The sequence below is a fragment of the Poecile atricapillus genome, chromosome 2 (assembly GCF_030490865.1).
Source record: "Poecile atricapillus isolate bPoeAtr1 chromosome 2, bPoeAtr1.hap1, whole genome shotgun sequence".
NCBI classification, from domain to species: Eukaryota; Metazoa; Chordata; class Aves; order Passeriformes; family Paridae; genus Poecile; species Poecile atricapillus.
This window is the reverse complement of record NC_081250.1, coordinates 33,878,744-33,892,328: the sequence shown is the minus strand read 5'-3', so window position 1 is coordinate 33,892,328 and position 13,585 is coordinate 33,878,744. Positions and strand designations below refer to the sequence as shown.

Genomic DNA, 13,585 nt, shown 5'->3' with positions numbered 1-13,585 from the left:
TATTTGAGGGATGGAAGTGTATATCAACGCTTTTATTACTCAAGGAAACCCAAACTGATAACACCAGCGCTAGCTCCAAAGCTCAGAAGTCAGGCTTATTCTGACTTCTTTTTTGCTTAAATGTTCCTTGGAAATAGAGTTCAAAACTTTGGCAAATGTTTTGCCAGTCTGCTTTTTAAAGCTGTGGTAACACTGCTGTTTACAGCCTTCCATATCATGTATTTATTTTATTAAAAAAGCAGCAACATTTAAATATATCTCTATACCTGTATGCAAGCCTAGATACCGGATGTTCTTCTTTATATATATTATACTTCCCAATCACTACCACATGCTCATGCTATATACCAGACATGATAAAAAATCCACTATACTGACAATTCTATATTTATATGTTAAAATTTTCTATTGTAGATACTTAACTTTCAGGCATTTGTAGCTGATCTATATCGATATATAGATATATGTACACATGTTTTCAGAAAAAAAAGGGCTTTAGGTCTTTACTGCAATGGAGAACAACTAGTTCTTGAAGACCCTGATCCCACTCTGTCAGCAGAGCCACTGGCTCACTTTCAGAGTTTCTAAACCTCACTGTGTTTCCCTGAACCTTCCTTGCTCCTCTTTACCAAACTCAAGATATGTTGCATGCTGTCATTCTTAAGGGAAGCAAGTGTAGTCATATAGTGACACTAGTGAGGTGAAGGAACTCTTGAGGCTTGGGGCTTGGTGCAGCTGAGCTCATGCCATGGGGGAGCACACGTTGCACGCATGGGCATCCATCTTGACTTTGGGAGCTGGACTGTCCACATGCTGGTGTTGCTGGCCGTTTTCTCATGTTGCCGTGTGTAGGTTCACCATGCTGATTGTGTTCTTTGTGTGATTTACATAGGTGAGAGTTGTGCTGGTGATAAAAGCCCTCCAGGGCAAGCCTCTTCTAAGCGAGCCCGTACAGCTTACACAAGTGCCCAGCTGGTAGAACTGGAAAAGGAGTTCCACTTCAATAGGTACCTTTGCAGGCCACGAAGGGTAGAAATGGCTAATTTGCTCAATCTCACAGAAAGACAGATCAAAATCTGGTTTCAAAACCGCAGAATGAAATACAAAAAGGATCAAAAGGGAAAGGGTATGATGACCTCTTCAGGAGGACAGTCCCCAAGCAGAAGCCCAGTCCCTCCAGCTGCTGGGGGATATCTAAACTCTATGCATTCTTTAGTAAACAGTGTCCCCTACGAGCCCCAGTCGCCTCCACCATTTAACAAGCCTCATCAAAACACCTATGGCATCCCTGCATCGTATACTGCTCCTCTTAATAATTGCCCACCTCCTCAAAAGAGATACACGGGGACAGCAGCTGTGACACCTGAATATGATACTCATCCTCTTCAAGGCAACGGTTATGGGAATCCACATATACAGGGAAGCCCCGTCTATGTAGGGGGCAACTACGTGGAGACCATGACCAATTCTGGGCCTTCCATCTTTGGTCTAACTCATCTCCCTCATCCTCCCTCTGCCAACATGGACTACAGCGGGGCTGGGCCAATGGCCAACAATCACCACCATGGACCTTGTGATCCGCATCCAACATACACAGACCTTACCGCTCACCATCCTTCTCAGGGAAGAATTCAGGAAGCGCCCAAACTCACTCATCTGTAAGAGACAGGAGTCACTAAGAGGAACACCAAGCCCCCAAGTTTTGGAAAGTACTCATCCCTTCCCTTCTCTCTCCTCCCCCCAAAATGTGCCCTCCCCTTCCCTTCTCGTTTCTTTTGTTCGTTTTGGTTTGTTTTGTTTCCTTTCGTAAAAGCGTTTTCTAGTTTATGTGACGTAGCAATATTTGTTGCTTGAATTGCTCTATAGTTTCACTAGTGGATATTTATCTTCTTGAACTGTAGCCTTGTGTCTCACTTTGGGAGTATGCAGAGGCTTTATACTTTACCTTCTACACTTTTATCAAAACAGGGTATATGAACAAATTTTCTATAAAAGGAATTCTTAAATGTGAATTTGTTCGTACATGATTGATCCCACGGGGAAGCAATTTTTTTTATTGCACTTCTTTTAAATAGCAAGAAAGACATCAAAAGCGCTTGGACAGGGACTTCCTGGACAATTATTGATACGTGTAAGTCTTTCAATGTGTGTATGCTGGTGAACATTCAGATTTATTTATATTTTTTTTTCGCAAACATTGAATAATCTAAGTGTTTAAAATTTTATTTATCCCCATTTGTTCATATTTATATATATATAAAATATCTGTACCCTGAATATTCAGGAGGCCATATATTAGATGGCATATCGGCACGTGTTAGAATTATCATTTGAAAGGAAACTATTAACTCCTTTTATTAAAAATAGTGATAATAATGATGATGACGATGCAATAAAATCTGGGAAAAAAAGATCGCGGTTTGAATACTTTATGCTTGTAACATCCAGCTAGGCAAAAAGTGTGTGAAGCTGAAAAGGCTAGATTTGTTTTGAAAGTTATACATTCCTTGCTGCTCACGTTCTGGAAAAAAAAAAAAAATAAAGTTTTTATTCTGAATAATAAAGAGTTAAGAACATGTTCTTTGCAGCGCAGGGGAATGGAGAGCCCTTCGTGACGTGGGGAGCTAGGAAACTCGTCTGTAAACTTACACGAGGATCTGCTCACCCGAAGGGCCCCGAGACGCCTTTTCAGCATTTCATAGGCAGGGAGAGAGATTTTCCTTTTCCCCCCTCTCTCTCCTTTTTTTTTTTTTCTTTTTTTTTTTTCTTTTCTTCTTCCCTTTCTTCCAGCAGGGTTTGAGGGCCCGCGGCCGCCGCCTCCTCCCGCACCCGCTGCGCGGTGCCCGGCGGGCGCGGATCGCCCCCTCCCCGCGGGCTCCGCCGGGGGATCGGCCACGGAGCAGCGCCGTGTGTGTGTGTGTGTGTGTGTGTGTGTGTGTGCGTGCGCCTGTACAAGCGTGTGTGGGAAGCACAGGCACCGGAGCGCAGCATAAAGCCCCGCGTGGGTACGGGCTCGGAGCGCTCTCCTGGTCCTTGGGCTGGAGCCCCGAGCCGGGCGGCCGAGGCTGCGGAGCCCCGGCAGCACCGGGGAGCAGGGTGGGAGAGCAGGATCTGCCTGAACCGCCAATGCGCTGGGGGGTGATGCGCGCTCTGCTTCTACTTCCACTCGCTACCCCCGCCCTTCCTCCCTTCTCCTTTAAGAATTGGATTTTTTACCTTTTCCTTGCACTATTTTTTTTCTCCGAATTAATTTTATATATATGTATTTTACTGATTTCATTTCTGCTGAGCCGCCTTTCCTCCCACGGCAGCCTGAAGGTGTGGGGGAGGGGAGCCTTGTGTTCCGTTTCTTCCTGCGGGGGGGTGCGGATGTGTGTGCGGGTGTGTGTTTGTGTAGGGGTGGGGGGGACACGGTACTGTAGAAGGGAGACGGTCCCGGCCCCAAACGGGCACCCGTAGGGGTCCCCGGTCCGAATCGGCTCGAGGTAGAACGGAGAAACCCGCAAGCTTGTGCTTAAATCCGATTTTTCTTCCTTTCAGGCGAAATGTCCGTAATTTTTAGATTGAAACTTGAAAGATAAATCAAAACGGACCTTAATAGACTAGGTAAAATATACCCCTGCACGTTTATAAAGACATATTCCTATGCTGTGTAGATAATAACGCACGCTGTTCACCATCTGTATCTTTTAGAGCACAGAAAAAAAATGTCGCCATTTTGGTCTCATGCTGAAATATTATTAATCTTTGGGCTTTACCTTGTTCCCAGAACCATCCTTGCCTGATGCTGAAACATTGTCATGCATCCGTGAATCTATATAGAGCTTTTCTGCATAAATAGATAAAGCATGCCCAGTCAAAGAAAAGGATAGCAAATAGATTTATACTCTGCTGTTTATTGTATATATAGACATTTAACCGTGGAAGGAAAGGCTATGTAGGCTAATATTTTTCACTGAAACCTGATTATTACCCAATACAGACCAGCGACTGATTATTACTTTTGTAGGCAAAAGAAGCATTTTTGCAACATTGCAAGACAATGCTCGTTTCAAAGGAGCGCCCGTATAAAATTCAAGCCGCCCCCCCCGCAGCTGTCGGATCAGTTAGGTTAGATACAACAAAAGGTAACGGTACAGTCACGATACTTACTGCGTGGTTCCTTTAGCACCACGAATTACATTTAGGAAAATGTTCAAATAGAAGGAAGTTGGCGTTTCACTCCCCTCCCACCCCGAAGAAAGAAAAATACAGGCGATTTCCCCCCCCTTCTTTCCATAAACCATATTCAATCCTCTTTTCAGAGCCTGTAGGTTGCAAATAAGAGTTTGTAATTTTGCATTTAAGATTCGTCCGATGAAAATATTCCCCTGGACGCAGCAGTAATTGATTTTCCCAAGAATTTCGCGTCCTTTCTGCAAAGGTTTTGTTCCAGGTGGTTTTTGTATTAGACTGACCACAAGAAACAAATGTGCAGAATAGAGACACCCACACAGGTTTCTCTCACAAAGCCTGGTTAAAGTCCAAACCTTTCTCTTTATTATTTGTCATCCTGCTCTTAGTCCCAGTATTTTCCAGAGGGGAAAAAGGAGAAATCAGAGAAAAGAAAACGTAGGCACCAAGAAGCAAAATAAAACCGGACTTTTCCCACAAGCAGCCCAGTCCTCTGCCAGCATATTTTAAAAGCAGCTTTTTTCCTTGTTTACTTGCGTTTCTTGCTCTGCCTCTTTTCACGGCCACATTTGATCTTGGAAAGAGCAAGAAGCTTTAAATGTGTTCTTAAGGGCCAGTAGCTGTCAAACCTTTTGGCGGCCAAGATTGATCGCGGGCAGACACCACCAGAGCTTTGTTTGGACTAAAAGCAAGAAAATTAAACCCCTTGCATTTTCCAACAGCATCGATATTTGTAAGGCATCCCTTTTGAGGGATTAAATGACAAGTCTCGTTCTATATTTTATTTAAACAAGCAACCACCAAAAAGCCCATTTAAAGCCTCTCGGCCCCTCCCCTCCCCCTCTCTCCAATGCCTTCGCAGATATGCTATATCTTGTGGGTGCATTAACTTAAAACCGATTTTTAAAATGCGCTTCGTGCAGACTGGACGCAGACTGATCCACTGAGTGCTTGGGGTCTTGTTTTCTATTCCCCCCCCCGTTTTTGTTTTTTTTTTGGGGGGGGGGTTAATGTTGTTTTTTTTGCTTTTTTTTTTTTTTTTAAATATAATTACGAAGGCGGTTGCCGACCCCTGTTTGGCAACTCCGAAAATAAAACGAGACGGCACCTCATCGCGCTGGCGAGGGTTTCTGTCTCCTGGAGGACGCAGAGAGCGGCTCGGAAGCACCTTCCCCCCGGCCCCCAGCGCACCCCACCCCGCCGTGCACCCCGGGCTCCGCGGGCAAGCAAGCCCCATCCTGACTCTCTAGGGCGGCTGTGACCATAGGATTCATCGGGTTGGTGATCGTGGCCATCATTGTCATCACTCTCCCTGTCGCCTCAGCATGGTTGGAAAACTATGCCAAAAGCATCCAAATTCGGGACTTGCCTCGACCTGGCAGGGGTGACTGGAAGCGGCGGCGGTAAGAGCCAAGCATCGGAGGCGAGTGCCGTCTCTCAAGTCAGAACCCCGCAGCATTTTCGCTCTGTCTGGCCCCTTGAAAACAAACCCGCTACCAGCCCATATATTTTCTGGTAATCGAAAATACTCACCAGACCCAGCTTACTACGGTTATTAAGCAAATTATGCCAGCAGACGGGAGTATCATTTGCAAGCTAAGGCACGGGATATATACTTTTTTTTAAGAGGCAGCAGCCAGACGCGTTTGCAGCCTCGCGATTTGGCTCGCCCAGAGAGGTTCTCCTAGGGTTATGTGTTACGGTCCAATCCCGGGAAGCCAACTGGAGAGGGAAGTCATGAAGCGCCAGGGCTGCTGCCTATGTGACTCTTCCCCTCGAAGCAAGGTTGCTGAGGAAGATCCCGATAAACAATGGCTCAGCACCGGCGACCGATTGTTCTCCGCACTGTACACCCGATAGCCACCATAAAAAAAGAGGGGGAATTAAAAAAAAAAAAAAAAAAAAAAAAAAAAGGAAAAAAGAAAGAAAGGAAGAAAGAAAAAAATCAAACAAGAACACAAAGCAAAACAAACAAACAAACAAAAATTACAAAGGAGCCCATTGAGGCTGAGTCGGGAAGGAGAAACTAGTTTTGGAAGAAGTGCTATTCCTAGGAAAAAATCAAGACCCTCTGCTTCAGACTCCTGCCTGGGTGCAACTTCTTATGCGGGGGCCTGACGGTGTCAAAACTTTGAAGATTAATGGATTACTTTGTTAATGACTCAAGGCGTCAGATTGAGGTGCTTAAATGATTTGTGAGGTGCAAAGCGTTTTCCTGACAGTCCCAAACAATGAGAGAAGAGTGTGCGGGTGGATGCGAGGAAGGCAGCAGGCTGCAGGACAAGCAGCCACACACACACACACACACACACACACACACGCACACACGCACACACACACACACTCACTCCTAGCCTCTCTCACAAACATATCCACGCACACGCACCCTCCTCCCCACCCCCGATCATTTCAGATTAGGACGCCAAGGGGATAGATACTCGAGATATCATTTCCCCTTTTAAAAAAAAGTGTAAATAAAGCCTTTCTGGCCCCCAATGAGGCGTTCCTTCCCGACTTTTTTGGATCAATCAAACAGACAGTGGCTTCTTTTGATTAAAGCCCAAATTGTCATTGGGCAGAGGCAATCATGTGACAGCCAATTCGGTCCAATTTCAACCTTGTCTCCATGAATTCAATAGTTTAATAGTAGCACGGTCCCCATACGGCTGTAATCAGTGAATTAGAAAAAAAACACCCCACCAGCGATCTTCTATGCTATATTTTTTTCTCCTCTCTCTCCTTTTTCCTGGGCCTTCCCCTCCCCCCGAGGCCCCTGAATCCGAGGGAACTTTTTCTCCGCGGGGGCTGCCAGTTGAAGGCCATGAATTTCGCATTTGAGCGAGAGATCGGTTTTATCAATAGCCAGCCATCGCTTGCTGAGTGCCTGACATCTTTTCCCCCTGTCGGTGATACATTTCAAAGTTCATCAATCAAGAACTCGACGCTTTCACACTCGACACTGATTCCTCCTCCTTTCGAGCAGACCATCCCCAGCCTGAACCCCGGCAGCCACCCTCGCCACAGCGGCGGCGGTCGCCCCAAGGCGAGCCCCCGCGGCCGCAGCGGCAGCCCGGGCCCCGCCGGAGCCCCGCCGCCCCCGGAGTACCCCTGGATGAAAGAGAAAAAGGCGTCCAAGCGATCCTCGCTGCCGCCCGCCTCGGCCTCCGCCTCAGCCGCTGGACCTGCCTGCCTCAGCCACAAAGGTCAGTCCAAAGACGTGCCGCCAGCCCCGCCGGGCCGATATTTTGGCTCCCCGCATCCCCCCGGCTTCGCGGGGGGACGAGGCGGAGGGCGGGCGGGCGGGAAGGACGGAGCTGGCGGGGCTCGATGGAAACCCAAACTTTCCCCAAACTTGCCTAATGCGGGATGATTTATTTGAGTTGGAGCTGACCTCTCTTGTCTCGCCGTCCTAGAGTTAGGATATTTGACAGTAATGAAGAGTGATAGATTGCTCCCGCTCAGCTAAGCAGCTGATGCATTAATTATAAATTGCGGTATGGCTAATATAAAGTTTGCTCTGGTGTGGGGAGGTTGGGGAGCTGGAGGCAGCGATTTGGCGGAGGTGGCCGAGGGGCACGCAGCACCGGGCGCTCAGCAGAGCAACACAATGGGTTTACTGCATCCAAAGGCGGCCATTTTGTTGCAGTTGCTATTTTATGCTATATGGACATATAGATATAGACACATACATGCAGAGAGAGCACTCCCCCCCACCCCCCCGGGATGCGATGTGCTGGGGTGCTGAAATTCAATCCGTGCATTTATGTGTTTTGTATGTGTGTCCGTGTGTCTTTGCTTTCGCCGTTCTGGCGGTGATGCTTTGGGGTGCGTGTGGTGGTGGTGTTTTTCTTTTTTTTTTTTTTTTTCTTTCTTTTTTAACAGACCCCCTTGAAATCCCCGATAGCGGTAGCGGTGGATCTAGGCGCCTGAGGACGGCTTACACCAACACCCAGCTTTTGGAGCTAGAGAAAGAATTTCATTTCAACAAGTATCTCTGTAGACCAAGGAGGGTTGAGATTGCAGCCTTGCTGGATCTGACTGAGAGACAAGTCAAAGTCTGGTTCCAGAACAGGAGGATGAAGCACAAGAGACAGACCCAGTGCAAGGAGAATCAAAACAGCGAGGGGAAATTTAAGAACTTAGAGGACCCCGAAAAAGCGGTGGACGAGGAAGAAGAGGAGGAGGAGGACGAGAAATCCCTCTTCGAGCAAGCCCTCAGCAACGTCTCCGGCGCTCTCCTGGAGCGGGAAGGCTACGCTTTCCAGCAGAATGCCCTCTCCCAGCAGCAGGCGCAGAATGCGCACAATGGCGAATCCCAAACTTTCCCCGTTTCGCCTTTAACGAGCAATGAGAAAAATCTGAAACATTTTCAACATCAGTCACCCACTGTTCAAAACTGCCTCTCAACAATGGCCCAGAACTGTGCAGCTGGCCTGAACAATGACAGTCCTGAGGCCCTAGATGTCCCTTCTTTACAGGACTTTAACGTTTTCTCCACAGATTCCTGCCTACAGCTTTCAGATGCAGTTTCCCCCAGTTTGCCAGGATCTCTGGACAGTCCCGTAGATATCTCTGCTGACAGTTTTGACTTTTTTACAGACACACTCACCACAATTGACTTGCAGCATCTGAATTACTAAGAAATTTAAGACGTCCTCTCCAAGGCTCCTGCTTTCCTCCTCCTTACTCTTCTTAATTTTTTTCCCCAGTGAATTAATTTTATTTCCCCCCCTCCCTTGCCCTCTTCAGTATTTTCTGTTTGTTACTTCCCTCTGATGTGCCATTTTGCCGTTTCTTATGAAGTTTTAGTTGTGTTCAGTTTTAACCTAGCCACATTCTAGGTCCTTCTATGAAAGCAATATATGAGGTCTGTAAGAAAGTGATCATATAGGAATGTATCTTCACTTTCTTTTTATTTTTGTATTACATTAGGATGCGTTGTCATAAGTATTTTTGGTAGAATAAATTCTTGTTTGCTACAAGGAGCTTTCTCTTTTTTCTTTCTCCTCTCTTTCTCTATGCTTTCAAGATGGATAACATGACGGGTCTCTCTCCCCATCCCTTCCACTATTAATTTACTAATAATCAAAATCCACCGTTCTGACAACGAGCTCTTCCCTTTTGGCAATTTAGGACATTAATTAGAGAGGAAAACATCGTTCATTTTCTTTATTGTAAGGATTCTCACAAGGGAAGGAAAAACAAACTAAAGAAATTAAAACCGTTCACGGGTTTGACGGAGATTTGCTCCTTTTAATACATAAATGTGGCATCTTATGTCTGTGAGGATACAAAGCTTGAAAATACTGAGCTGTAACAAAAGCATGAACGAGGACTTTCTCTGTTAAATGCATAATGTAAGAGAGAATCAGTAGGATAAACGTCTTCTTCAGAAACCAGCCTGTTACATGAACGAAAGGAAAGGCGTTTGGTTGGTTTGGTTGGGTTTGTTTTTTTTTTTTTTTTTTTTTAAATAATCCTGTTATTCTAGAAAGCAGCGCTTAACAGCCAGCAAGATATTTCAGAAAACGTATCTTAAAATTTATCAGAGCTCACAAAGAATGTGGTTGGTTACTTCTCACGTGCCGAGTAATCCAAGAAATCAGTCCTAGGAGGAGAGGAACGGAGAAGTTAGTGCCTGTGAAATCAAAAGGGTGGCAGAAACGCAGGGGGAAGAAAAAAGTATTTAGGGAGGAACCGGCTTCCCCACTCCATCCTTCTCGGGGGCGGTGCGAGGGCAGACCCGAAGATATTTTTCTTTGTAAGCCTTCTTGAGAGGTGAGACTCATAACGTAAAGGGGAAACCCTGGCTTTTAAAGTTACGGCTTCCTCGGGCTCCCCACTTCTGCTGGAGGCGGCAAAGACGGGCTTTCCGAAATCTCCACCAAATTGCCTGCCAGCCGGCCCTGCCGAACCCCAAAGCGGAGGGTGAGCCCCGTCCTTTGGGCTAAAACCGAGCAACAGATGCCTGCGAGGCTCTGCCGCTCTGGGGCCAGGGGATCCGGCCGGGGACGATCGCGGCTCCTGGCGAGTGAGTGCGAGTGAGTGCGAGTGCTTACATCGCAGAAGCGAGTGGGGCTTGGCTGGGGGCTTGTGAACGGAGCTCTGCTGTCCATCCGTGCGAGCAGTGCTGTCTCCCAGCCCTGGAATACGCTGTGGAGCTGGGATGCGTGGGTTATAGCTGGAAGGGCTGAACGCAATTCTTCCGAAAGTCATAAATCAAACTCTTTCTATGAATGAGAATGTCATCAAAGAGATCAATTGCAGGAACACATTCACAAATAAAAATCCTCTTACGTATTTGCCAGGGCTGGGGATCCCCGTCTAAAACCATTAAGTGAGAAGGCGTTTAGTCATAATTCACTTTTATTGCCCTTTTAAAACAACAGCTTGGCTGAGCTGCGGGCGCGGTGAAACCTCGGCCTTGGTTCTCCTCCTTCCCTCTGCTCCAGCCATGTCCCTGCGGAAAGCGAGCAGCCTCACCGGCATTTTCACTCCTCTGCCACTGGGTTAAATTGGACCGCAACGTGCATGTAAGGTTGGGGATGTTGGGGATTCTTTTGTGCCCAGATTTCCGGATGCTGACAACGCTTAAAGAAAACCAAAGCAAAACGAACTAAAAAAAAAAAAAACAAACCTAACAATAAAACAAAACCCAAAAAACCCCAAACAAAAACCAGAAACATCAAACAAAAATAAAAAAAAAATAAAAAAAAAAAAAAAGAGAGAGAAAGGAAACGTGGTACAGGGTTTAAACTTCTCGCAAACTCCATTTAAATAAACGGGGGAATTCAGCAAGCAGGAGCCGCCTCTGGGGCTCCGGGTGAACTCTGGGGCCACAGCGGGGGCACACTCCCACGGAAAAGCCCAAAGAGCCGGGATCGCCCCCTCAGCCTCAGTTCCGTGGCAGGAAACGCGGAGCGAAGCCGCGGAGGGGCGCGGAGGGGCCGGGATGGCCTGGGGGCAGGGGGAAGGGGCAGTAGCTCCCCCTCGCCCGGCCGCGGAGGAGGGAGGGTGTGGTGTGTGTTCCTCCTTTCTGCTCCGACCCTTCTCATGGTGTTGCCCCCATGCATAGTGCGGGCAGCAAAACCCGAAAGCCCCGCCAGAGAGACAATGCAACAAGAGACAATGGCACCAAAAAGGCAGAGAAAAAAGGATTTCAGGATGCTGGAGACAGTAAGAAAAGCGATTTATCGGAATTTACGGGTGAAAGGGATCTACTTGTAGTAATTTTTTTTTTCTGAAGGAAAAAACACTGAGAAGATGTCAGCCCTTTTACTAAGCAGTCCTAATCGCTGTCTTTTTTTCTCTGCTTTATGCAGTATTTATCACAACTGGTTCACAAGAATGAAATAAATGTGTTTACAGCCGTAACTATAGCCAAGATTGGCGCAGTATAATACCATAAATGTCTCTAGAGTGTTGTTGCTCTTGTCCTCCACTCAGCCCCCCTGCAGTTTAAGAAACGGAACCTTTCCAGAGGGCCCTTAACCATCCCTGCCTCTGCAGTAAATCAGAACAAATAGACATACTGAGGGCACCGGGATAGGCGCGTGGTGGAGAGAGGCGCCCTTCGGTTTTGGCTGACACTAGAGAGGCCGTGCAGATGCCGTGGGATAAGGGCTGACCTAATAGCAGTAGGAGAGCTCTGCACCTAGGAGAGTGCTGTAGCTCATGTGGGAGGGAGGAGCTTGAGGGTGCGTGTATGGGTGGGTGTGTGTGTATTCGTGAGCGGGCAGCGGTGGCGGGGTAGACCAGCCTTTTGGATTTCAAAACAAGAAAGAATCGAGCGCAGAGGAACATAAGAGTCGGCACCTGCAGAAATAGAGGGGGTAGCCCCTCCTGGGGCCGGTGTCAGGGGACATGACTTTCCATCCATCTTTCTCCCAGGCTGACGTTTTACAGAACTTCTTTTGACGACTTTTGGTGCCGTCCTTTCTGCCTGCCGGGTGCGCTGGGACAGACGGATGCCCGGCCTTTACCTCCCCTTTCCCTCTCCGCATACGTAAACCGAATACGAGGTCGTAACCCACATCTCACCGCCATCCCTCCTTCTCTGGCCACGGACCCATTTTTTGACCCACCTCCCCACGGTGTTGGGGAGGGGTAGGTTGGAGTCGATTCTCAGCGCGATTCCCAGGGGTCCTGGGGCCGCCTCTGCCACTGGCCATCTGCCACCTCTCCCCACCGCCCACCCGGGTGACGGAGCGCAGGGACAAAGGGGCCGGAGCGATGGGCCCTGCGCCTCCCGCCGCTCCTCTGCCCCTGTCCCGGGTCGCCTCCTAGAGCTGCGACCTGCGGCACCCAGAACAGCCTTCCCCCCACCCTGTCCCAGGGCGGACGGGCGGCAGCGGCGCTGCGGGAGCGCAGCAGATGGGCTGCGGAGCCCCCGAGACCCCGTCCAATCATTCGTCCTCCTGCCCCCGGCTCCTCCTTCCCTACCCCGACCCTGGGCTGGCGAGGGTGAGCCCGGCGGAGGTGCAGGGGGAGCAGGGATGAAGGCCAGAGGTGGCCGGTGAGCCTGGGAGACCACAATGGCCGTCAGTCCCAAAAGCCCCTCATTTCCATGCTAATGTCCGCGGCCGCCTGGTGATGCGGCTGGACAAGCCCCTTTAACTCTTGGCGTAGCGCGGCATTGCGACTGCGGCGGGGCAGGCAGGACCAGCGAGATCCCTCGGCACCAGCACTGTTACCGTCTCCATCTCCACCCGCATCCCACCCACATCCGTATCCTCGGTCCCATGCCCATTCTCTACCTTATCCTTACCTTCATTCCAGTCCCTATCTCAATTCCCATCCTTGTAGAAATCCCCAAGCGCATCCACGGTCCCATTCTCATTCCCGTTCCAAGGGCTGATGCTCTCAGTACTGTCTCTGCCTCTCTCCGCCCCATCCTTAGCCCCGTGCCCTGGATCTAGTCGCCTCCCCCCGCCACCCCCCCTCAGGCCCGGGGCTTGGTGGGCAGCAGAGGTGCCCCGTGCAAGCTTGACAGCGCCGACAGCAGGAACAGGGTGATGCTGGGGCACCCTGGCAGCAGCACTCACCCTGGAGGGGACGGCCGGTGGGCTCCGCGGGCTGGGCGCAGCCTCCGGGTCTCTCCTGCCTTCCTCTCTCAGCTGGCGGACGAGACCCAGGGGGCTGCCGCGGCGGGGGTGTGTGATGGTGTGTGTGTGTGATTGTGTGTGATTGTGTGTATGTGTGATTGTGTCTATGTGTGTGTGTCTATGTGTGTGAGTGTGTGTGTACCCCCCACCCCGGCCCGCCCCCCACCCCCGGGGGTCACCGCCGCCGCCTGCCTGCCCGCGGTGCCGCTCGCTCGGAGCGCTCGGTGTTTAAATGCCCCCGACGCGGCGCTGTCTCAGCGACAGGAGCCGGGGAAGCCCCGCGGGCGCCGCAGCCATTGGCTGCCGCC

The 13,585-nt window shown here is 49.3% G+C and overlaps 1 protein-coding gene and 1 long non-coding RNA gene across 14 annotated transcripts in view; one reads left to right on the top strand and one right to left on the bottom strand.

The window, feature by feature from the left end:
- Positions 1–9,150, top strand: part of LOC131575635 (homeobox protein Hox-A3) — a 51,799-nt gene extending 42,649 nt beyond the window's left edge. For 10 of the 13 annotated variants that reach the window (XM_058831344.1, XM_058831342.1, XM_058831341.1 and 7 more), the window contains 2 exons: positions 7,157–7,376; positions 8,078–9,132. In XM_058831344.1, coding sequence (XP_058687327.1) covers positions 7,157–7,376; positions 8,078–8,813 — 956 coding nt within the window. In that variant the 3' untranslated portion in view covers positions 8,814–9,132. Of the gene's footprint in view, positions 1–892; positions 2,666–5,232; positions 7,377–8,055 lie in introns of those variants that run through there. The other 3 variants (XM_058831351.1, XM_058831352.1, XM_058831353.1) reach the window with 2 other exon arrangements.
- Positions 9,151–9,619: 469 nt separating this feature from the next.
- On the bottom strand, positions 9,620–13,384 carry LOC131575644 (uncharacterized). The gene is made up of 2 exons (XR_009276824.1): positions 11,989–13,384; positions 9,620–10,763 (listed from the first exon to the last, which is right to left on the bottom strand). It is a non-coding gene; the product is annotated as an uncharacterized LOC131575644 (long non-coding RNA).
- Positions 13,385–13,585: the final 201 nt, after the last annotated feature.